The 25,481-nt window shown below is 34.1% G+C and overlaps 1 protein-coding gene across 1 annotated transcript in view; it reads left to right on the top strand.

The window, feature by feature from the left end:
* Positions 1-23,968, top strand: part of LOC128989102 (follistatin-related protein 5-like) — a 61,582-nt gene extending 37,614 nt beyond the window's left edge. Inside the window, exons 3-20 of the mRNA XM_054410963.1 lie at positions 5,661-5,763; positions 8,525-8,815; positions 9,038-9,124; positions 9,209-9,328; positions 9,380-9,595; positions 10,188-10,390; positions 11,247-11,387; positions 12,432-12,564; positions 13,355-13,639; positions 15,137-15,234; positions 15,887-16,082; positions 18,281-18,402; positions 19,060-19,197; positions 19,738-19,953; positions 20,226-20,376; positions 20,999-21,199; positions 21,815-21,961; positions 22,653-23,968. Of these exons, the coding sequence (XP_054266938.1) occupies positions 5,661-5,763; positions 8,525-8,815; positions 9,038-9,124; positions 9,209-9,328; positions 9,380-9,595; positions 10,188-10,390; positions 11,247-11,387; positions 12,432-12,564; positions 13,355-13,639; positions 15,137-15,234; positions 15,887-16,082; positions 18,281-18,402; positions 19,060-19,197; positions 19,738-19,953; positions 20,226-20,376; positions 20,999-21,199; positions 21,815-21,961; positions 22,653-22,882 (3,078 nt within the window). The 3' untranslated portion in view covers positions 22,883-23,968. The remainder of the gene's footprint in view (positions 1-5,660; positions 5,764-8,524; positions 8,816-9,037; positions 9,125-9,208; positions 9,329-9,379; positions 9,596-10,187; positions 10,391-11,246; positions 11,388-12,431; positions 12,565-13,354; positions 13,640-15,136; positions 15,235-15,886; positions 16,083-18,280; positions 18,403-19,059; positions 19,198-19,737; positions 19,954-20,225; positions 20,377-20,998; positions 21,200-21,814; positions 21,962-22,652) is intronic.
* The last annotated feature ends 1,513 nt before the right edge of the window (positions 23,969-25,481 follow it).

Below are 25,481 nucleotides of genomic sequence, written 5' to 3'. Positions count from 1 at the left end.
TTGGTCATATTTTCTATTTAAAACTTCGTCATTGCAAGTTCAAGTTCAATTAGAAATGTTTATTATAACTTTTAATTAACTGGCAAGCAGATATCAAGTTTCAAAACGGTGTAGTTATTGATAGCTCAATAGTTTGAAGATACTTTAGGTGTTGCGAAGTTTTGCTGATGACTTTACTATTACACTATTACCCTTAATTAGTCCTGCTGCGTTTTCATTAAGTTAGCTAAGTTATTTCCTACGTGACAATTTGTTACATACTATTAATTAATAATATTTGATCATTTTCTGGTAAAAAAATAATTAATTTGTTTAATAATCATATAGAATGTTAATACATTTGTAATTGCTATCAAATGCTATTATTTTACCGTAAATATCCATGTAGAATTTTAATGCCCCGTTTTGAATCTTACATTGTACAGTAAGAATCATAGTTTAGGTAGACATATTTTAGATTTTATTTTGACGTTTAAACTGCTGGGTTATATTTTGTATTTGAAGTGCATGTCTTTAACCTACGAAATCCATCTTAAGAAGTGATACGGTAATATGCCTTAAGGTCGTCTTCGACTTTAAGCGGTACTTGGTGTACAATGGGGCTCTTAAAGCTCATTGTAACGGCATGTCTGAGACGTTTTTTAAACTTCTTTCATTCATGTTTGTTGAACCAACTGATAAGTATGTTACACACATTGCGTGTCGAGAAATTGTAGTTCAATCTTCATTGTTAGCTGAAAATATAACAGACATTATAACCGGTGTATGTTTAACGATTTGTTCCTGCTTGTTGGTTGACATTCACGCCGTGGTTCCAAAATCAGTACTATATTTTTAAGTTTAATTCCTAAAACTCCATCAAAAACATAAAAAATTCACTCAAATAATTCGAAAAATTAAGTGATATTTTATTAGCCGTATGTGTGGCACATTGTAATAGTCGTGATTATTACTTAAGCAGTTTTTTATTTGATTACTATCTTGGTCCATTCAATTCATGTTAAAAGCTTGGTCAGTCATCTAAGATAAATTGACCATCCCTTGCTATTCTCTATAGAGCGGCTTATACACTTAACGGCCCAAGACTCTATCTTGATAGGATATGACTTTACATTAGTTTGGACTCGATGAAGCTCAAAATCTAAGCTTTTCTCTCGGATTTGGTCCTGAATGTTTTTTTTACAGTATGGACATTTTAAGAGTGATAAAGTATCATAAAATAAGAAGTAATTTAACTCTATGTATGGTGTTAGTAAGTTGTATTGCTTTAGCTTGGGTTCAGTTATATTGTAAAAAGTTCACGTTAGGATATCTATAGGGCTAAATGAAGGAAAGTGCTATTTGGTGTGTTGAAACAACTTTATTGTTCTTATACGATCAAAAAGTTGGCGGAGGATAGAAAAAACGTTTTAATAACAATGAATACAGATATAAGTTTAAGTTTTAAGTAAATAGGTAAATAAATCAATCAGTTGATTGCTTGTTGATTAAGTAGTGAAATAACTCTATTAAGATGAAACATAAAACAATCGAAGTAAGATAGAAAATTAAGAAAATAAACTAAAAAAATACATTAATTAACATACCAAATATATTTTATACTATAGAGAAAATAAATGTTGTAATGAATTTACACCTAAAATAAACAGAACTAACTCGGTTCAGTTGGGAAGTTCAAAACACACTTACGAATCATCTGTTTATGATAGTTAACTAGTTTTCGGTTTGTTCAGCTCGTTGGGAAGTTTCAGAAATAACTTTGTTGTGTCAATATCATTCAAGTTGTCGTAGGTTGGATTGAAGTTTAATTTAGTTATCTGCAGGTTGCAGTGTTACAAGTTTAAATCAATCCACAAAAACATTTTGTTTACAGAATTTAAATGCAATAGTCACCGGATATGATACGATGTTTATATAGTTTTCTCATAATTTAATCACAGTGTTTCTGACTCTATATTTGTTAACGTAAAACGAGTTAACCAATATTACTGAAAATGAAAATATTAATTGTATATTTCGTACCTAGGGCCGAAAATGAGGTTTTGCCAGTTCGAGATAGTTTTTAAGTACGAGTCGAAGTCGAGAACCTAAATTGATCGAGAGCTGCAAAACCATTTCGGTCCGTGGTACGAACTATTTTTCACCACACTATTCACTATTACCACCATTCACCACTATAATAATGCACACTGATAGTCAACACAACTACAACTTTAAGGTTATGTGAAGAAATAATTTGAGGAATCAGCAAAAATAAAAATAAATAGTTACCACGCAACAGTGACAATAACACAATTCTATTGCAATGCTATGGATTTTGATTGTGTATTTAAAATGCATTCATGTTTTAAGTAAGTAAGCAGACAGCTGATTTTGCGGCCCAGGGCTGTAAAAACCTGCTCGGTCCCCAAATTACGATAACAGCTAGCATGGCCAGCAAAACGTAACTTTCAGCCACCAATTAACGTATGTAATACAGCCAAAAACATCATAGTGTGGTGAAAAATTTATTTTTATATCACAAATTTGCAAATCATTTAACAAGCTTGTTAGGTCAATAGAATTCAGCTAAGTTTTGAGACCTATCTTATCATTGCAGTCTAACTGACTTGCAATCTTTTGACAATTAGTTTTTCGATAAACCAATATGTGAAAAGTAGAATCACAATGTAGACAAGTTTTTTTTTGTAAATAATTAATGGTTAAAACAAAAAATGAAAGTTTTATCGCATTTGTGCACATTACAAATTTTCCACAAATTTAGTTTATCAACAGCAGAATTCCCTGGACTGTGGAGATATGATAAGTTTTACTGTTAGTTTGTCTCGAGGCCCTGAGTGCTGTTGCTGTCAGGTCAAGTTTGGTCGTTTGACAGCTCTTGACAGGTTCTAGTCACCAGGGACGACCTTTCAGTGTACGTTACTTTTACTCCTAACTTATGTGAAATAAATGAGTTTGGAGTTTAGAAAAATTAAAGGGGATAAGAGCACAACTAAATCATGTTTTTTGGGGTAACAAAAAAAAGGGGTTTAAAAGGGGTTTTGCTTGTATGTATTACCATGAATTTAAATAAATGAAAGTAATTTTTTTTCCCAATGCGTTGTGTATTTAAATATAATAAAGACAAAATTTTTATTTACCGTGTTAGGCAGAAGTGTGGATATTTTCTCTTAATCTTGTAATTGACTATACAAGAAAAAGTAAACTCTTCGTAACCCTTGTAGTCATTTTGTAATAGGTTGACACCTCTGGTTTCTACTTATTATCCTCCACCAAAGGGCCTTGAAAATAATATGTCACTTAATGGGGTTTTAAATTTTGTATATGCTTCCCAAAAACAAAAACACACATTTCCACTTTGAGGTCCTGGGTAAAACATAGATCCCATCCTCATATTTGCCTAAATCTCAAAATTATGGTACTAATCAATTGGTTTTGGTGAAAGAAATGCCGATGGTAAAAAAATAGAAGCCAGTTGGCAGTATGATTCCAAGAAATATATGTGTGTCACGGAACAGTATTCCTTATATTTTATTACACAGCAATGTGAGTGTACATAGCTTAAAATAATTAAAAACATAATTTAGTACTTTAGAGCTTAACATTTGGCAAAACCTTACATAGTATGGTTATATTTATTTAATAAAATCATAATTAAATGTATAGATAAGTATCACATTTCATCGTGCATCATTAACATTTCAACCTCTCCTAAACCCAGATCGATAAAATACACCTACATCCATTCCAAATCTGCATTACCAATTATTCCTCAACGGTTTCAAAAAGAGGGAGGTAATTTAACCCTGTAATCCCATTGAGATCATTATTCAAACAGTTGGCTGTGACACATTAATTACTTTTCTGCGGATTAAACAGTATTCAGTCTCGATAGAGTTGTGGCGGAGATTAAAGATGCCCTCGGGGGCGATGATCGATAAAACTCTTTCATTTATGACCATTTAGGGCTTCCTAGCTTTGGCTCTGATGAATGGCTTCACAATGGCCTTTGGTGATTACAGTCGTATTCCGGTGATCTAGGACGTGCTATGTTCACCGCCGAGCTGTAGATTTAACTGTGTAATGGTTTTGGATGAGCAAGTGTTTGTTTAATAACGTATTTTCAATACCAAAAATAACTTTTTTTTATTTACATTGACAAAATATATATCAGGAAAAACTACAACTAACGTTACTAGGTACAGATTTTTTAGAATATAATTTGACAAGGTAATATTTCTCAGCAAATCGTAATATTTGGTTTCGTCAATGATTGATTCAAGCTCATTACAATTAATTAATATAATTACAATAATTTGTGAAAAGAATTAAACAATGTGTATACATGTTTTTTACTGAAAAACTTTTTCGCAATAAAAGCAAATGGCATTTTTATTTTTTTAAATAGGTGTGTGGCTTACCTAACTTCATATAAAGCTGAAGAGAGAGGTACTAGCGAGGAATGTCTTCCATAAAATGCTACTGGTTGGAAAAGCAATAGTATTTAAGGTGATTGTTACGTAAACACAACAACTTTTTATTTAGATTTTAGTTTCGACTTCTGTAAACAAATATATCTTCTGTGATTTAAATGAAGTAAAACAATTTCTCTGCCAGCGTTATATTTACATTTTTATTAATGATTCTAAATAGAAATTGTTCAAAGAAACAATAAAAATATATGTATCACATATGGAGTCATATATTGGAAGGAAAACAACCTAAAACCAGATATTGCCAAGTGTCTTTTGAATAGTTTAAAAGTAATCCCACAAAGTAATGGACTCTCTAAACTTAAGACATGTGTAAGGGGAATTAAATCAAATAAAAAATGATTTGAGTTGTTTAGTAAACAATTTTACCTACGACCGTTTTTTAAAGTAGCCAGTTCAGTCCAGTTCTTAGAATTGAAAAGTTTCACTTTACAGCTGTTTACTTTCATATCCGCATAGTTTCATTTCATATCCGCATAGTTTTCTCATATCCACACAGGTAACGGGCCAATGAGGTTCAAGTACTGAGAGAAAAGAATTAAAATTGTAATGCTTCGAACTTCAACTAATCAGCTGATCAGCTGATCAGTTGACCAATTTAATTGTTGATCCGACTTGTTCATGTTGATACTCGCGTATTCTTAATTAAGTTGGTGGAAGTCCAAAAATAAATGAAATATTTGCCGAATTGTACCTGGTACAATATTATTTATGGTAAGAATGCTGCTAGCAATGTAATATTTAACGAAGTTTAACAAACACGTAATTACAGGAAATCAGCTGATTATACAACAAGTCGTTGCATCACTTTCAGTGGCAATGACAATACACGAAAACATAACCTCTCTAAAAAGTTATCAGTAGTGATTGTTAGTAATTAAATCCAGATTGATAGTAATTAAAAAAACGGTCGTAGGTAAAGTAGTATACGCAACTCGCGTTAATAGTCTTTACGACACTCGTAGAAGTTTTTAAGGCACTCGCCAAGGCTCGTGCCTTAAATTTTCTACTCGTGTCGTAAAGACTCACTTAACGCGATCGTTGCGTAAACTACTATATCTCAACAGTTCATAGTTTTTAGTTTAGTACTCAATTATACATGTCTTATTTTAAGAGACAGGTTTTCTGTTTATAGTTAATTTCTTACATTACTTCGATATTTTACAGAGGTCGAGGCATCGAAAAGAAGCCTCTCCACAACCACTGCCAATAGTGACAACGGTAGTGCCAGAAGACTATGTAGACAGCGTAGACTCACTCACAGAACAAAGTAAGTCACGATTCAATGAGTAATGGAAGCTGTAGAATAGTAAGGCAATAAATATGTTGATTACAAGTACTGCGAGACACTATTTAAATGACACAACAAGCTCATACGTGTTTTATTTGTGTTTTCTTTACTTTGTTGCTGATGGGTTGAAATACATTGTTCTAGTTGTCTGAGATTTAGTGTTATTGAACATTTCTTGTGAATAATATTCAACATGGTGTTTTTACAAGCTAAAGTATTGTAGGTTTAAGTTTGTTTATACAGATCCGGTTTCTTAAATTTGGTAAGTCTAAAAATAGTTGTTTTACTTGAATATACCACATAAAAGCTTTATTTCGAACATTTCTTTGCATGATACCAATACAATAATACATTCTTTTTGAGCTTCTTAAAACGACAAGTTGGTTCTTATTCACAGAAGTTCTCCCCCGTAAATGTAATAGCTATGCAACTTTGAATAACGGCTGATCAGCAAATAAATAAATAAAACAGGTATACCAACATGTGAGTTTTTTTGTCGTTACAAAGTGTCTCACAGCAGTTCTAATATGTTTTGTGTAAAAAAAACACTCTATGGACCTTTTGATAAAGAATAACAACTAGAAATATATTGCAAAGAAGATATTTATGGAGATAAATATATCTTATATCAAAAATATTAAATTCACAGCAGGATAATGTAACGCCCAGGTATTCAGGAATGGAGCTAAACTGGGCTATCGTGGGAACAGCTGGGTTTAAGAGCTGCTTAATATGCTACTACGTCCCTTACTGTATTCCGTTCTCAATAAAGAAGCTTGAATGTTTATTTTACTAGCATGTTTTAGGATAGTTTGAATTTCTCTCTACCTGTAGAAAATATTATTCTCATAAACTTACAGAAGTACATGTATGTTATTAATAAATGTTGGCACCTTTTAGGAATGGATGTAGGCCTACTGATCATAACTTTGATGATGGATTAACTTAAATTTTTTATTTCAAACGTATTGAAACTGTTTATTATTTCCTGTAAAGGTATATCATGAAAGGTTTTAGATTAAATAAATAATTGAATAAACCAGATGAAGGTTTTTAAAGGACTTTAACTAAAAATATATATAAAGATAATATATAAAATATATAAAAATAATATATAAAATATTATATAAAATGATAAAAGGCTTTGTGTAATGTCCTGTGGCCTGTCATGTTTTATTAGAAAACATTAAGTAATAATATGGTATATTACAAGAAAATATTCAATAAATTAACAGATTTGGAATTATTGATATGCAATTCATAAATCTTACCAAATATATGAACAAAACGAAAGGGGTTGAAAACTTTAAATAAATTATGATGAATATGAAAAGGTACTAAATTAATGGTTCGCCAATGAAATAGACCTTATATGGCTTAATTAAAACTATCTATTGTCATGGCTTACGGTTATAAATAAACTTTAATTTAATTTAACAATGTTGTAATAGTTTGCACATTGTTCTACAAAGAGCCATTTTGTCCTGAACAGTATTTACAGCTAAACGAATCAGATATTGCAATTTATTTTTACAGTTTCAATTACATAAAGATTCTTTTAGCCAGGTTTAATGCCACAAAATTATCTTTCAGATCACCAAAAGAAATATGTATGTGATTGAATGGTCTTTTTTCAGTGTTTTTGACTATATTAACAAAATCTTCTTCAAACAATTTATAGATCAGTTACGTTTCATGACCAATATTTTGAAACTTTTATTCCTCTATCACAGAATTATACAGGGTGGTAAAAAAGTCCCTGGACAGTTGAATATTTTAAAAAATAATGCAGATAGAGCTATAATACTTGGTACAAAGTTACAGGGCATAAAACTCTATTTTAACACATATTCAATGATCCAATAACCCTTCAGGGGGACGGCCCACAAGGAGTCAGAAGAAAATCTTAAACGGAAGCATAGGTCAATATGCACATCAAATTAAAGTTCTTTTTTTGTAGAATTCAATGCCGCAAACCGCACTTCAAAAGGTTGATCCTGCGCAAAATGACAGTTGTTCAAAGATTCATTTAATTTACATTGCTATTATATTACTCCTCAGGGGCACAGCCCTAGGAATCAGAAGAAAATTGTTAACGTAAGAATAGGTCGATATGCACATCAAATTAAAGGTCTTCACTTTTAGATTACGATGCCGTAAATTCAAGCTCAAAAGAATGCCTGAGTAAAAAATGGCAGTCGTTCAAAGATTCAAAATGGCGGATTCAAGAAACCTTTGAACATCTGCCATTTTGCGCAGGATCAACCTTTTGAAGTGCGGTTTGCGGCATTGTATTCTACAAAAAAAGACCTTTAATTTGATGTGCATATTGACCTATGCTTCCGTTTAAGATTTTCTTCTGACTCCTTGTGGGCCGTCCCCCTGAAGGGTTATTGGATCACTGAATATGTGTTAAAATAGAGTTTTATGCCCTGTAACTTTGTACCAAGTATTATAGCTCTATCTGCATTATTTTTTAAAATATTCAACTGTCCAGGGACTTTTTTACCACCCTGATATGTTGAAATATTTTTCAAATAGTTTTATAAATTAGTAATGTTATGCCAGGCACTTTCTTTTTTTAAGAAGACCCTTAAAAGGTTCAAGGTTAACTATAATTAGGCCTTTATTGTATCTTTTTCTATTTGTATAAAAGAATAGAGGTCAGAAGCACATAAAAAACTGTGTTTAAATCTGAATGGGTTCCCTGTGAACCATATACATGTACCTATTGTTTCAGACCCATGTCTAGTCCAGTATTGTGGCAAGGGCAGAGAGTGCCATGTAGTGAACGGTGTGGCACAGTGTGTGTGTCAAAGGAGATGTAGTAAGCACCAGAAGGCTGTGTGTGGGTCTGATGGTAGACTCTACGGCAAGCACTGTGGAACTAACAGATATTGTATTGTTTCAGACCTATATCTAGTCCAGTATTGTGGCAAGGGCAGAGAGTGCCATGTAGTGAACGGTGTGGCACAGTGTGTGTGTCAAAGGAGATGTAGTAAGCACCAGAAGGCTGTGTGTGGGTCTGATGGTAGACTCTATGGCGAGCACTGTGGAACTAATATATATTGTATTGTTTCAGACCCATGTCTAGCCCAGTATTGTGGCAAGGGCAGAGAGTGCCATGTAGTGAATGGTGTGGCACAGTGTGTGTGTCAAAGGAGATGTAGTAAGCACCAGAAGGCAGTGTGTGGGTCTGATGGTAGACTCTATGGCGAGCACTGTGTAACTAACATATATTGTATTGTTTCAGACCCATGTCTAGTCCAGTATTGTGGCAAGGGCAGAGAGTGCCATGTAGTGAACGGTGTGGCACAGTGTGTGTGTCAAAGGAGATGTAGTAAGCACTAGAAGGCAGTGTGTGGGTCTGATGGTAGACTCTATGGTGAGCACTGTGGAACTAACATATATTGTATTGTTTCAGACCCATGTCTAGTCCAGTATTGTGGCAAGGGCAGAGAGTGCCATGTAGTGAACGGTGTGGCACAGTGTGTGTGTCAAAGGAGATGTAGTAAGCACCAGAAGGCAGTGTGTGGGTCTGATGGTAGACTCTATGGCAAGCACTGTGGAACTAACATATATTGTATTGTTTCAGACCCATGTCTAGTCCAGTATTGTGGCAAGGGCAGAGAGTGCCATGTAGTGAACGGTGTGGCACAGTGTGTGTGTCAAAGGAGATGTAGTAAGCACCAGAAGGCAGTGTGTGGGTCTGATGGTAGACTCTACGACAACCACTGTGAACTACATAGAACGTCGTGTCTTACTAACTCAAATATCGTAGTGGACCACTCGTTCTCGTGCATATCCCCAGGTAGGTGTAAAAGTGTAATGTCTTTGAAAAATTACTGCTTGACTTTTTCCTTGAAGTTTCCAGTTTTTGTTGAAGATTTTATGTAATATTTAGAACTTTGACATCATATCGTAGCCTATGTTTTGTCAGTGACTTACCCTTTCTTAAAAATATTTGGGATAAAGATATTTTGTGCAATTAATAATATTTTTCAGTACTAAATATTGTAACAAATGTTGGTGGAACACCACAGCAATCCCCGTAAAGGCGGTTCACACTCCTATGTTGTATATACATTCACAGAACTTAAAACATCAAAAATATCTTGGTGAAATTTTACCACTAAAACCATGGTAAACGTAATGACAGGCTTATTTAAGCCGCAGTAAGTCACAACTAAACACAGAACCCACAACTAAGCCCCGTAGGTTTTTGGGTACGTGATCGTGTACGTAAGAGAGATTACTTTTTAGTGCTCCCAATTTGAATGACTGATCAACATTTTATAATCTTTCTTAGTCTATCGATGGAATTTCTTCCTCAAATCTTAATGTTATTGTAAAAATTTGCCAAGTTTGCCGTTGACTATCAACCGACTTTTTCTTACTTGCAGATGGGACTCCAATCAAGAAGGCTGAGAACATATCTCTAGTAGAGCTAGAAACAGTTTCATCTACGACATCTCCTGTAACAATTCCTGCTACCAACAGCAGCTTCCCTGATCTTCCCGATGGTAATCCTGAGGACAACGAGGCAGACACAGACTTGTACTACGACAAAGAAGAGTGCTCTCTGCAGGAGTATGAAATACTTAAGGTAGTGTATATGGTTTTTGTACGTTTAAGGCTTATGCTTTATGTATATGTAATGTGGAGGGATGGATAACAATAGAAAGAAATGCAAGTTATTACAACACGGTTGCCTTTCAAACATAGTAGGAGTGACAATTGTATAAAGTAGGAGGTAGAAAACTTACTGGTGTTGACACAAAGATTAGCCTAAGGAGAAAACGAAGCCTTTGAAAAGGTCAAAAGGAAAAAGGTCATCAAAGTAAAGTTTATATGAGCTGTTTAGGCCCCATCTCAAAAGAAGTCAAATGTATTATGTAATTTCAATTAACATACTCTACTACCGTCACATTACAATTTGAATTAGTTTAAAGTTAAAATATGCGTTTTGAAACTCACGACTTTGGGTAGTTCACTGTAAGCTAACTTGACTCTGATTGTTTAATTGGGTGTATATAAGTTTAATGATGGTAAAAAGAGTATAAAGTTAATTTAGTTATCCTGTACATTAGCATTTTTTATATATCTATAAAAACCATTCTATTTTCACTTCATTTACTTAACAGAGTCGATGTAACATTTTGTTTGATTATTTTTACTCCTAATAAAAGAGAAATTATAGCAAATTTTATATATTTTTATTAACATACAAACAATTTATTTTTCACTTTATTTACACAAAGATTCGATATAACCTTTTGTTTGATTATTTTTACTCATATCTCTAATGTATTCATATTTATATAACTTTAATAAAACATTTAGGAAACTGGAGCATCTTTTTAAAACATTCTGTATGTATGGTTGTGGTTACCATTGTATTCTAAGACCAAACACACAATGAACGATTTTATATAATTTATGTAAATACATAATTCTTGCAGGACAATCTTCTTCTGTTCAACCACGCCAAGATGATGGGATCTGACCCGCGAGCCTCTGGAAAGGAGTACTTGGTTTCCAAGATGTTCCGAATGTACGACGAAAACAACAACGGTCTACTAGATACTGATGAACTGGACCTAGTGAGTTAACGATTATTGCATATAGATTGTAGAACATAGTTTTTAGCTTTAACCCTGTGATTGCTATTAATATTCTATCATTTCACGTCAGTTTAGCACATTCTATCACAGTCAGGATGGATTGACGATGTTTTTGTATAAAAAATTACACCAAATCCCGAAAATTCAAAAAGATATCTTAAATTAACAATAGAAATATAACATCAGCTTAAATATAAACCAAATACGAGTGAAAGACGGGTAAAGTATTGTGTAGGTTTAATCTGATAATGTTCGTTTAATAAAAGTGATTAATTAAATCGTTGACACCTGTGATTTGTTTCTTTAAATTAAAAAGCTGCTGCCTTTTTCAACAATACGTTGGCCTTATGAGTATTAGGGTATTAGGCAATCAAATTACCAACTCAGCTGCCAAAAATTTAGAACTAACAAATATATAAAGCAAATTTAGTTAATGGCTGAACTGTGTAGGAACCAAACCACTCTAATACTGCGATGATTTAGTCACTTGTAGGAAAACATCTGGAGTTGTTTGACATTATCCTTTTATCACGCATACTTTCACTTTGATTATCATAATTTTAGTCAAATTATTTTAAAACCCCTTTTTGAACTCGTGCACAATTTATTCGTCCCCGCTTTGCAAGTAATCCTACACGCATCCTCATTCCGTTTCCATTGGAGAATACAGTACACTGTTATTGTTCTAGGGTCGATCCTGGGATTGTTTTTTGCATTATTTCAGGCTAGGCCTAGGGGTTATGGCATTATCCCTGGAATACTTGTATTAGTGATTTGGCGGGATTTGAACCCTGGACCTCAATGACTGAAGTCCTGTGCTCTACCACTATAAATTGTGGATGTTTATAGGCATGCACTGTGGATGCGGTACTCCCTGGTGTGGATTAACCTTGGCTTAAAATACCTACATTATTAATAATTTTTGAATTACATATTTAAAGTATTTAGACCAGCTCGCTTCCCCATTGGCGAAGACCCTATCAAATAGGTTTATTGATGCTAAAAAAATATTGTTTCCAACAGGTCGCAGAGCGAGAACAGTTGAGCCAGTTGTCCCAAATTTGCGCACTAAGAGACATGATAACATACGATGATGCAGACAAGGACAGTCGGCTTAGCAGGGCAGAGTTCTACGCTGCCTTCAGCAAACTGTACAGTAAGTGCAAAGTACACTTCAACATAAACTGGGATAGGATAAGTTAGTGGTGTCCTAGTAAACTTCTATAAATAAATCCTCAAGTTGAGGAGATGATGCTTGTGATAGGTCGGTGAAGTTTGACAGTTGGATACAATATAGAGATATTTGAACCAGGCATTGAGTGTTGCTATATTATTAATTGGTAATAGCACTCCCATAAAATCTATGTTCAGTTTAATGGCTATTTTTTACATTATATATTTCTCCGGTGAAATAGGCTTGGTTTTATCTGTAGTTCTAACTTTTATAGAAGTTGTTTTTCGTTTGTGTTGGACTTTTAGACCAACAGTATCACTCTCGAGGACTCTAAGTATTTTAGATAGGATTAAGTAAACTAAATCACGATTTTTGAGATAGGAACACATTTAGTATAAAGTTAAGAAACTAAGAGAATGTGTTAAGGTATGGCCATACCTATAGTCTGTATGATAGAACCTTTCTATTGACCTTTAAGTACCTAAAACTTTCCCATATCTTAAACAATTGGCCACTTCCCAGGTGGATGGGGAATCAGGTATAGGGCACTCCCCTCCGAAATCATCTGGCTAAACTACGAATGTATCTTGCAGAGGAAAAAAGGATCAATGCAAGCAAAGCATGACATATAAATAAGAAATTAGTTAGTAATTAGTAGTTATTCTAGAGAAGAAATAAGTTTAAAACAGATTCCTTCTCAAAATGTATACGTTGTTTTAATCCTTTCACGCAAAAGTATTCTCTAGGTCACAAAACCCTTAACCTTTTTCAGGCCTATCAGTGGTTTCGCTGGACAAAGCGCTTGAGGTGAACCACCTGAGTGCAAGGGTAGGGGACAACGTGGAGATCAAGTGTGACGTCAGTGGTACTCCTCCCCCTCCCATCGTCTGGAGGAGGAACACAGCCGATCTGTCGTCTCTGGGGGAGGACGAAGTGAGGGTGTTTACGGACGGTTCCCTCTACCTGACCAGGATACAGCTGGTGCATGCCGGGAACTACACGTGTCACGCCCAGAGGAACAGAGATGTTACTCAGACCCACGTGCTCACCGTGCATAGTGAGTGATAACTACATGTTTGATTATAGTTAGCTGGTATAAATGTAATGTGATTAGTTGCTTTCGCATTACTACACCTAAATTGGTAAAATGAAGCCCTTAAGTTAGGTTAGCTTAGAGTAGGAAGATTTTGTTATTTAAACTAATTAAAATCTTATTTGGGAAGACGATTTATCTGTGGGCATGGTATAATACGAAATTACCCGTTGGTTTGATCGTTTGCTATAAGTCAGTAATTCGATTAATTAAGTTATTGAAATTAGTTCCATTCTAGCTTTTAAAGGAAAACTACCCAGCACACAGGTCCTAGTAGCTAATAATTGTTGATTCAAATAAGGTATTATCTTGAACTTAGTTGTATTTGTAGAAAGGAGTAATATAGAGGCTAGATTACCTTTTTGTACTTCTCTTGGAAAACTATGAACTAAACTCTTATTTGTTCGTCTCAGTCCATTACGTACCAAACTAGCCTAGTCGTAAAATGTGTTTGGTTCTGTAAAAAGCTGAATGTAAAAGCACGACGACCTTTACGGAATTTTGATTTTATAGTTCAGTAATATTTTCATAACGCCTCATTACTTTCTCTATTCGCCTAAATAATACCTTAACAATACAACACCAAAATTTTACCATGACAGTTCATTGACATCCAAAAATGACTCCAAATATTCTTCCATACAATACACAATCATTACATACTCAGACGATATGAGATCAATTCTGCTATTGGATACAAACATAATATATTAAAAATATATTATATTTAACAAAACGAAACAATGATCATTTCATTTTGTATTTAATTCAATCGTGTGATCATTTAATCGTATTGAAATAATCGATTACATATAGTTTTACATTTAAGTAAATTAAACCCAGTTTCCATTCCGATTGATGCTTTAATCTATTTACAGTTTGCCTCACAAACCCATTTCATTTATTTAGATTGGAACCTGTAAGCAACATGCTCTTGGCTATTAATATCTAGTAATATTGATATCTTTTTTGTGTATTTACGTAACATTCGTTCATGCTGTAAATAAATATAAATTAGCGTTTCAGTAAATTAAACCCATGTAAATTAAACACTGCAACGTCAAAAAGACAGTTTTTGGTCGATTTCATAGTTTTATTTAATTATTGCAGGTTTTATCACAAACTAATTTCATTTTAATTTGAATGTGGTAATAATGAGCTCATGACCGTCAATACATCTCTTGTAATATTTAATGTTTAGTATATTTGTAAAAACTATTTATCATGTTATAAATCAGTTGTTATACCTTTAGGTACGGTAATTATTTAGTTGTTTTTAGTACAATTTAGATTACTTTTTGATACTTTTTTAAGGTGTCAAAACTCAATGTGAGCTCAACTATGACGTATTTTTTTTTACGAATTTAATCTCTTAAATAGGTTAATATTTTAATACTTAGACAAATGTAAAATCTTTTTCCATTCACAGCCGTGTATTATTTTCAAACTTCTCTATTTTAGCTATACCTGATGTGAAGGTTACTCCCAGAATACAGTCTCGTCGGCCAGGTGAAGAAGCGGCCATGTTTTGCCACGTAATTGGAGAACCATTCCCCAAGGTAAGATGGCATTTTTGTCAATTTTCTGTAAAAAATCCCTAAAAAATAAATATTTTGTTCAATGAGTTGGATATAATTTTACAATTCATTATAAATACTGTTCAGATGTATGAGGTTCCACTTATCATGGGAAATATTTAGTAGTCCGAAATTTAGAATATTTAACTGTGCAGTGAGTGTAAATGTTATTTTCTTAATAGATTTTACGATTTAGTTTATTTAATAAGACGTTTAATATGTTTTTGTTACCCTCAAGATCCTTGTTCAATCTATTGTCACACTATTTTAATTACAGTATATTACAGTTCTTTCCCAAATGCGTTCCCAAATAGTACAGTATATCAAATTTTCACAAATCTTTTGATCTAACTCACGCACTTTATACTACTTGTTGCCATCTATAATTTTCTATTTGTAATTGTAAATATTTATTATTACAAATAATAATTATATATTATATTTGTTACTACTCATTTACTTTATATATTAGTTTATTTCTAGTTATAAATGTATTTTACTGTAAAACGGCAATGCTTTTGGGAAATAAAATAAATAAACAATACATTTCCTCAGATATTATGGTGACTCTAAATTTAAGCACATCTCTAATGAAAAATAACATCCTTTTGCTCATGGTTTAATCTGTTCTTAGGTTGAGTGGCTGAAAAACGACGAGCCTCTCAAGCTGGACTTTCCTCACAAGTACAGTATCATCGGCAACGGTACGGAGTTGAGGCTCCACAACATCGGCTACGCTGACACTGGAGCGTACATGTGTCAGGCGACCAACGTAGGAGGAGTCACCAGGGACATATCATCCCTCATCGTACAGGAGGAGCCGACCCCTAGTGAGTCATAGTGTAGATTTAGTCCCACCTTCACGTCATAGAACGCTTAAACGTTCTAGGCTTAGAAGGGTAAAGGTTCTTAGTTAAAATCGTGTTGCAGATTACTGCCTGTACCACTTTTTTCCGTGGTTTAAAGCTTGGAGGAGAGTGAAAGAGAGGATTTAGGGGAGGGAGAGTGCAACCTCCTCTCTCGTGGAACAAAAGAGATGTCCGCGGAACAGAATCGATGTTTAGGCCGGTCCCAAAATCTACCTGCTAACCCCCATAACAAAAGTGATATGAAGAAATTAGCCTTTAACCGCGGAACAAAAGTCACACACGCAGATTACTTCAGACTAGACGAAGAGGATTGAGGTATTATCACTGAACTAAGTCATTAATGGTGGGATTTGAACCTGGCACCTTCGGGATTGAGGTCCTGCTACCTATCACCAGACAAGCTCTCCTAAGTGAAAGCAAAACAGTATATTGATACAATTAATGAAGTCAAATTGAGCCACATCCAAGTCCAAGATGTAAAAAATTACTTAATTGTTTTACATTCGCAAACCGTTTAATCAGACCAGACTGAATAGACTGATAACTATAAACTTTCCTTTACGTATCATAAACAACAAGAGTATCAAAGAAGAGAAGGTAAAATTTAGACTCGAGCACACTTTGAGAATGGCTTGTCTAAATGTGTCCGTAGTACATGCAAAACTGCCTACAGTTAGTCCATGTATCTGTGGCGTGTACATCGGTATCAATATATAAATGATGGAGTTCTTCTTTACTACATTTTTATGTTGTTAAGATTTAAGGAGGGTTTACTATTTTTGGTTACGCACATAAAGACTTAAAGGAAATTATGTTTAAAATATAACACCTGTATGACTAACGGATCCTACAATTTTGTGAGGAGTTAGTTAGTTAGTGTGGGTGGTTATAATGTAGAAAAATATATATATTTAAGCCATGTGTAATCGATTAAAATACACTTTCGGTGTCCATATAGATGCCCTTGTTATACCAACTCACCATTTTATTCTGTATACATTTTTTCACCCTATGAAATTAATTTTCATAACACTCCTGTAGTATCCTCAAGTCATTATTCAAGAAAACTCTCTCTTGAAAAAAGGCATATACAGGGTGACCGTTAAGTCTTAGGGCGACTTTAAAACTTTTAAACGACAAACGATATCACAACCACATTTCGTATACCGTTACTGGAAATTGTAAGCTACTTTTCTGTGTACATGGTGGTCGGATATCACCTTTGGGGGACGGCCCGTCGGGGGTCAGAAGAAAATCTTTAATGACAGCCTATGTTGAGTTGTACATCATTTTAAACGTCTACTTGAACTGAAAACAATGCCGCAAACCGCACTTCAAAAGGTTGATCCTGCGCAAAATGGCAGATGTTAAAAGATGTTCAAAATTAGCCAATTTCTTTAAATTAAAACACTTTTTAAAATCTTTAAACAACTGTCATTTTTTAACGGATGGTCCTTTTAAAGTACGGTTTGCGGCATTGTATTCTACTAATAAATACCTATAATTTGATGTGCATATCAACCTATGCTTCCATTCAAGACTTCCGACTCCTTGTGGGCCGTCGCCCTGAAGAGTTATTTGGATCACTGAATGTAAAGTTATGGGGATCATTTTAAAGGGAAATTTAAGCAAAGAAGAATGCCGCAAACCATACTTCAAAAGGTTGATCCTGCGCAAAATGACAGTTGTTTAAAGATTTAAAAAAGTGTTTTAATTTAGAAATTGGCTAATTTTGAAAATCTTTGAACATCTGCCATTTTGCGCAGGATCAACCTTTTGAAGTGCGGTTTGCGGCATTGTTTTCAGTTGAAGTAGACCTTTAAAATGATGTACAACTCAACATAGGCTGTCTTTAAAGATTTTCTTCTGACCCCCGACGGGCCGTCCCCCAAAGGTGATATCCGACCACTATGTACACAAAAAAGTAGCTTACATTTTCCAGTAACGGTATACCAAATGTGGTTGTGATATCGTTTTTGTCGTTTAAAAGTTATAAAGTCGTCCTAAGACTTAACGGACACCATGTATAATAAATTATATGGAATTATAATCTCTTTAAAATATATGAGCTCAATGAGAGTATCATGAATCGTGTTGATCATGACTAAATTTAACTATCTGATAACAATAAACCTTTGTTCTACTCGTGTTTGTCCCAGCTGCGCCCAATGAGGAGAGACGATTCTTCTCCTTCCATGACTGGGGAGTGTCTGTGTACGAGCCTACAGCCTGTAGACTTTACCATCAGATACAGTCTACTGATATCATACCTGGCACACAGGTCAGCACTTTGTTTATTCATTTCGTTTATTATATGTTAATTTACATTTGCATACCTATTTGTTTATCTTCATTAGATTTTTGTTTTAATTTCCCTCCCTTATTTAAAATGCCATTAGTAAATGTAGAGTATGTTTATTTAACTTATTTTGTTTTACCTTGTTTTATTCCATCCTTTACTTGTATTTCAATTATTTTATTCATGTATTTTTTGTTACTTAACTATTTCTTTAACAGATATATATATTCTGACATCCGTTATTTTGCAAAGAATTAAATATTTTATTTACTACTTTTTTAGAATATAAATTGTACCTTAGCCTTCATTGTTGAAATATAAACTTACAAATAAGAACGTGACGTTCCTATACGTTCCTGTAAGTCCAAAAAATATACTTTGTTAGGTGAAGTTTGTGTCACCTAAATTGTACTCATGGTTATATATAATTAATTATATTGCATAAATTTTATAGATTTGGAATGAGGTATTGAGAAACATAATTTTTCAAGAATATGTCTTGTATGAGTATAGTGGGTCTTTAAATATTAATGGATAAAATATTATGCTAAAATAGACAACCTGGAAATATTTCAATCAAAATTAAAAATTATATTATTCATTTTAGATAATTAGTTTATTTTGTTTCTTTGCCTTCAGGAGTACGTATGCGGTGATAAGGGTGTCAACTGTAGCTGGGGTCAAGCAATCAACGTTGCCAACAGATATGTGTACGTCTCTCAGCCTCTAAAGGACAGAGTTCTTGTAATCAGCAAGATACAGATGGTCGTAGTGGATGTAAGTGTACTAGAACCTTTTTAGCTGTAATTGAAGTAGCCCATAGTTAAATATGCCGGTGTTAATGTGTAATTATATATTTGTATATTTTTAAATGGAAATATGCAAACTATTTGTTGGGTCAGGTGTATGCACAAGCAATAAATTTTATTGTATATGATTTTTCGTGTGGTTTTTTTACGACGCTAGAATATTTTGCCAAGGAATGGTCTGAACCCTATTCTTACTTATAGCTTTGGCATTTTCTTTTATATGAGAATCATTGATTGATAGCCCACTGAAAAATTACACGTTGGTCAAAAATCATACAATCATTGATAAGAATAAATTTAATCGTCAATACACAGCAATCTATATAGCCCTCTTTTCCCGGCCTGAAGGTCGCTTGTATACTTCCAAGTGAATAAGCTCGAGACTTAGATTGCATTTTGTTTTCTGGGCTATCATCCAACAAGAACGTTAATACATCAATAATTTCATATTATCAAAATATTTCATAGTTAAAAAATACAGATAAGTACATTAACATTTTTCTTCCAGGTGGTTGTAACCGACAAGAACCCAGTGGCGCTGCACTACGTACCTCACATGGACCAAGTGTGGGTGCTCAACTGGCGCAGTGAGCGAGACCAAGGTGTAAAGACCATCCAGGTCATCAGAGACGCCGCGCAGAAGAGGAAACACCACACTGTACACCCGGAGCCGATAGATGGGCAGTTCGACTTGGTGCGGGACCTCTTCATGCCACCTATACAGGTGAGCCAGTAGAACCAGCTGATTATATCACTGATTTATTGTTTAATTTCTGTAAGCTTCAAGAAAAAGTGTACCGTCAATAATACATTTCACCAATGTGTTGGAAAATATTGAAAATAGTGTTGGAGCTCTATAAACATCTTTTGATTGGATATCTGTGATATAATTTGAAGAAGGTGATAATGCTACTATAAAATTACATTTGGACAGATTTTGTCAGTTCAAAAGCTTGTAATTGTTTTCCATGTGTTTACTCATTGATTTCCCCCCAGGATATGTCCCACATGTTCAAGTACGGATATGTAAGCCACACCAACCAGAGAGGACTGTACAAGCTAGACCTAGCCAACATGAGATACATTCGTAGTCTGGACCTAACTCCGTACAACTGTGTACCTCGCTCCATGCAATTCTCAGCTTTATGTAAGTGTAGAGTAATTGGATAAGTGACACACTATTGAATAAGAAAAATACTAGCATCGGCCAATGTAAGAGCAAATGATCAATATAAGAGTTTTTGAATAACAATTAGGAGTTAGTATAAAATGGTTAATCAGGCAGTAAATTTACTAATCAGTAGGATCAGACAAAAGTTTTTTTTTCAATAAAGATTTTATAGTTTTTTTTACCTCCTCGTCATTTCCACTTGGAGTTCTTGAGGAAGTTTCTATTTAAACAAGCATAAGTCACTCATGCCCATGAAAAATACAACTATATTATTTTAAATGGAACATTCGCTTGGTAATTTTAACGAAATAAAACTTGAAACATTTGTCCCCAGCACAAATCCTTTAAGGGGTTGTTTACTGATTTATATGGATAAAAAAACCTGTCAGCAGTTAAATCTGGGCTTGATATGATTCGGTGGGGTGACTCAGCAAACAACCAGGTAACACAATACATCCTTTGTGTTATGGAGGATTTTGTGTTTGTGTTTGTGAAGTTGAGTTAATGTATAAGTTAATTACGTTAAAAATAGTATTTTTGAAGGCATATTATGAGAAAGCATATTGAAAAATTTTTAATAGTAGACACTTTTCTACAGATGGTTTCGTTATTGTGGAGTGCGAAGAGCCGGTGACAGGTCGAGCTACCGGTCAGATCCTCTTGGACTACCTGACAGACGCTGTGATCAGCCAGAAGGTCGGACTGTCAGGTCGTCCTATGGTCTCTCCCAACTCTAGAACTGTGGTCACCCTGGACCGTGCCAGAGATGGAGTCACACTGGTAGTGCAGCAAGTCACTGGTATGTTTATATCATACTTTCAAATGGTCAGTACTAAATAATTGTATCTTACAACAGGACGACTATAACATAGCTGAGGTTAGGCCTTTTCCTTACAAGATGCAAAAAATATCAAATTTAGGTAAAATATTTAAATACGACATAAAACTAGTACAAAAAAAGGTACTTACAGAATAGAACATTTATAGATCAAAGTAGTAAGGTCGCCATTGGTTCCTCCCCTTCTCTGGTGTTGGCTGAATTGTCAACATGGCCTTGGTAAGAAGCTTATTTAAATAAATGATTTTTATAAGGTAAAGCTTATGTTAATGAATTTTTTTTACATGAAACGCACTTTTAGTTAAATGTTGTTACATCACACATGCCATATAAAAAATACCCAATACGCCTTGTTAAGTTTAGTACGATTGTCAATATTAAAATGACATAGTATCGTATTAAGTACAACGAGTTTTTCATTGTAGTTTCAATCTAACTTACGCACATTTTAACGTTGGGAATCATGGTTAGGCAATACAATAAATATGTACGGTAAAAAACATATGTACATAGGCTATAGAAAACTCTACTTGTAACAAAAACTATCAACATATTTTAATGTTTTAACCCTTACAGAGTCCGGACTGAAGTTTCTGTTCGACGTAAAGACGACGCTGAATGTCAGTGACATGACGTTCTACCCGTCCCAGACAACCCACGGGTATGACCTGTACGCCAGCGCCGTAGACAAAGAGGATATACTGTTCCTCAATCTGGTCACAGGTAATGTAAAATTGTTTAAGCAGATCCTTGAGGGAAACATGTATACAAAGAAATGCTTAACAGTGTGTACAACACGTGTGCATGCCTTACTTAATGAAAACGTGTGTATCAATAATGGAAATGGAAGTAGGTCTATAACAATTTCCCAAACAATTGTACAAAACATCCATCTTCTATATACTTATCAAATAAGGGGTTTCTTAGTATCATATAGAGTCACTAGATTAGACTAGATTCATAGACTAGATTCACTTGTCCTACTGAACCGATTTATACGACTTAGGTGTCGTTGTAAAGCTTATATCCAGCTGAATGACGAATAGTAATTAAACAGGCAATTGCTGTTATGCCTTCTCCCACCCTAGCATTTGTTCTATTTCTGAAGATAGCTTTCGAATGACCATTGGTTGCTGATGACTTAACCTTAATTTTGTCTCAAGTATAAACTTTCTTGTTTCCATTTTTGAATGGAAATTAATTGTAGATTATTAGCTGGCTACCTTCAGTTGGTTGTTTAACATCAGTGAGACTGTAATCAGCAGAAAAAAAACTGTTAACATTGTAATCGCAGATAAAAAATAACAAAAATATATAAGACAATTTTTTAAGTACCCAGACAATTTTTCAGGCTTAATGGTATAAGAAAATGTTACTGACTATAACAATCAATTAATCAATTAATTATCCACAGGCAAGGTGGAGATGATCACCGGTGTGGGGAAAGCGATGCACCCCTCCCTCTCCCAATGGGGCAACCCCAACAGACCAATCGCGGCCTCGGGCGTGTTCGGCCACTACATGGTCACTCCGGCCAACGAGGCGCTGTTCGTGGTCAACGGAGAGACTAGGACAGTCAACTGCGAGATAGGAGGCTTGGTGCATCCCCGGGCCGTCGTCTGGGTAACCATGCAGCTACAGTGAGCAACTCCACAGCCCACCCCGTGTACATTGTAAATAGCGTTGATTTTACCGTCACTTTTGATAATCACAGAGTCGTGTAGTTTCGTTGCCACGTTTAGTGTAGTACGATACGAGTGAAACAATCATTATTTCGCTGTCGCCGTGTGATATCGCTTTATTTGTTTGTGGTCGTTGTTGGCCTTCCGCTGGAGCGGTGGTGGACAGATTTATCACCGAGGCTGGTGACACGCTATTCTTTCAACTATTCAGCTTGCAGCACGTGAGCTTTGTATGAATCAAGTTCCTAAATTGAAATCAGCTCTTTGTTTCGGTATGTTTAACTCTATTCGAAAACAGAATGTTGATTTTTGTCGTAGCCTACGGTGTTTTGAATACACCAAAATAGCCTGTGGTATTTTCTGTTATATCGATCACACTATAGGTTAGGTTAGGTTAGTCAGTTTATTTGTATAATTAAAAACATGTACTAATAAACCTTAATAATCCAATTCAACCTAAAGTTCTTGAAATCAAGGTGTGATTGGTGTAACAAACATTACCAAATTAATTATGATGTTTTTATTGAGCTTAAATACAATTTTCAAGTAAATGCGGGTAACTCGTGAAGAATTGAAAGATGTTTCGCTTGGTTACACAGTATTTCCTCTATAAATGTCTTTCCATTGTTCATATCTTTTATCTTCCTTTAATGTTTGTTGTTTCAATCAACACATTTTCAAGTCCAAATGATTATAAAAGGCACGGTACACATTCACTGTCCAAGTATTGAGATGCAGTGTTATTCGATAGAATTAATTTAGTTTGGTATTTGGAGAAAAATATTTTTGATAGTCAGTAATAGCGTACAATGTATAGTCGATTCATAGATATTCACAGACATAGTGCTAAAGCCTCGATTACGAAGCTTCTAGTCCTCCTAAGGTGCTGATGTACTTGGCACTTTATAAATTAATCAATTTTGTTTTATAATTTTTAAAAAATCTCACATTGTTAATAGTAACATTTCTAGTCATTTTATTATCAAGTATGAAACTGTACATGTAAGGAACATGCTTTATATTGTAATATAATGGTTGTAACAATAAATACTTGTATAATTTTATGTACATATGTGTTTTATTACCCTTAAAGCCTTTGGATGAATTTACAAATTAGTTAATCCACCATGAAGCTTATTGATAGATAAGTAAGGATTACAGAAACAATATCGTGCGTTGTACAACAGAAATGAAATATTATAGCAGTATACTGTGTACACGATGTGTGACTACACTTGTTATAGTATTTATCAAATAAATTTCCAATATGAACTCATTAAATGAAAAGTATTATAATCTAAAAAATATTACATACTAATGCATTGAAAAAGAGAATTATATATCATCATTAAACATTGAATTTGTATTAACCAAACACGAAGTCATATTTATTGAATCCATAAATATCGTATCAATAACTTGCCGATGTAAAGTCTGATTCTAAGTAGAAACGAGACTGCTTTCAGAGCAAGTAAAGATAATGACAAAACAAGAAACTGTTGCCGATATTCGATAAACTTGTCTAAAAAGAGCGTCGATAAGGGAAATAGCTTTTTTGTGAAGACACTTCAGTATTCTACGCACAAACGAAGCAAAGCTGGATTCAATGAACATTGGAGTGTTTGATATATCTACGGTTTGATTTAGTTCCTTCCAGCTGAAACTCTGCCTCTTTGTGCAATCTAACTCCTGAAATCTTTTATCTGATGGATATAATGTCGTTTTAATAAAAAAGGAGGTACAAGATCAATCAGTTTTCCAAGTGAATTTTTCTTTTGCTTTGAATAAGTAACAACAACAAAATTATAAATAAAGCTAGTATATTTATAAATTATTTCTACTATACTTTTAAGTTAAGAAGGCTCAACGTAGCACCTACATCGCATAGATATAACACTTAGGACTGAAGACTACATTTTTATCACCCCATATTAACCTAAAACTAATCCCATTGCTGGAAGCTATATTTATCCATTATTCATGTACAGTAAGTTTTATCGAATGCGTGTTACAGCTATGTGTGTTATCTGTGTTGTGTAGATTGTGTTTAAGTGTGCGTGTGTTTGTCACAGTATCGACATTCTGTCAGAACCAGATGACAGATGATTTTGTCACACAATAGTGCTCTATATTGCATATCCTGTCATGCATAATACAAGTTGACAAAAGATTTGAAATGCTTTTAGTGTCAATACTACAGTTTTAAATATTCCGTTTGACTGTTTGAATCCCATTCGATGGTTTCCAAATCTCAATACAATGATAATACTGTGTGTCAGGCCATGTATATTATATAAGTAATTACTACTCACATTTTGAGTTCAGAGACCACTTTTATGATTGTTACATGTGAATAAATTAGATAAAGTTTTGGAGCACTGCAAACAAACACATCAAATGGGGTTAACTCAATGGGTAATTTACTATACTAATGGCAACTGTGGGAACGATATGGTGTTGTAACTGTTAACATTCAAATCAGTATTGAACAAGGTCTACTCTTAAATAGAACTAGGTATTTTAAACATTATACAACTTTTTCGTGACTAAAGTTAAGAACG

This window comes from Macrosteles quadrilineatus, unplaced genomic scaffold (genome assembly GCF_028750875.1).
Source record: "Macrosteles quadrilineatus isolate MER2022 unplaced genomic scaffold, UCM_ALF_1.0 Scaffold_3__2_contigs__length_128488019, whole genome shotgun sequence".
Lineage (NCBI taxonomy): Eukaryota > Metazoa > Arthropoda > Insecta > Hemiptera > Cicadellidae > Macrosteles > Macrosteles quadrilineatus.
Note: the sequence above shows the minus strand (reverse complement) of the source record. Positions and strands in the feature narration are given on the sequence as shown.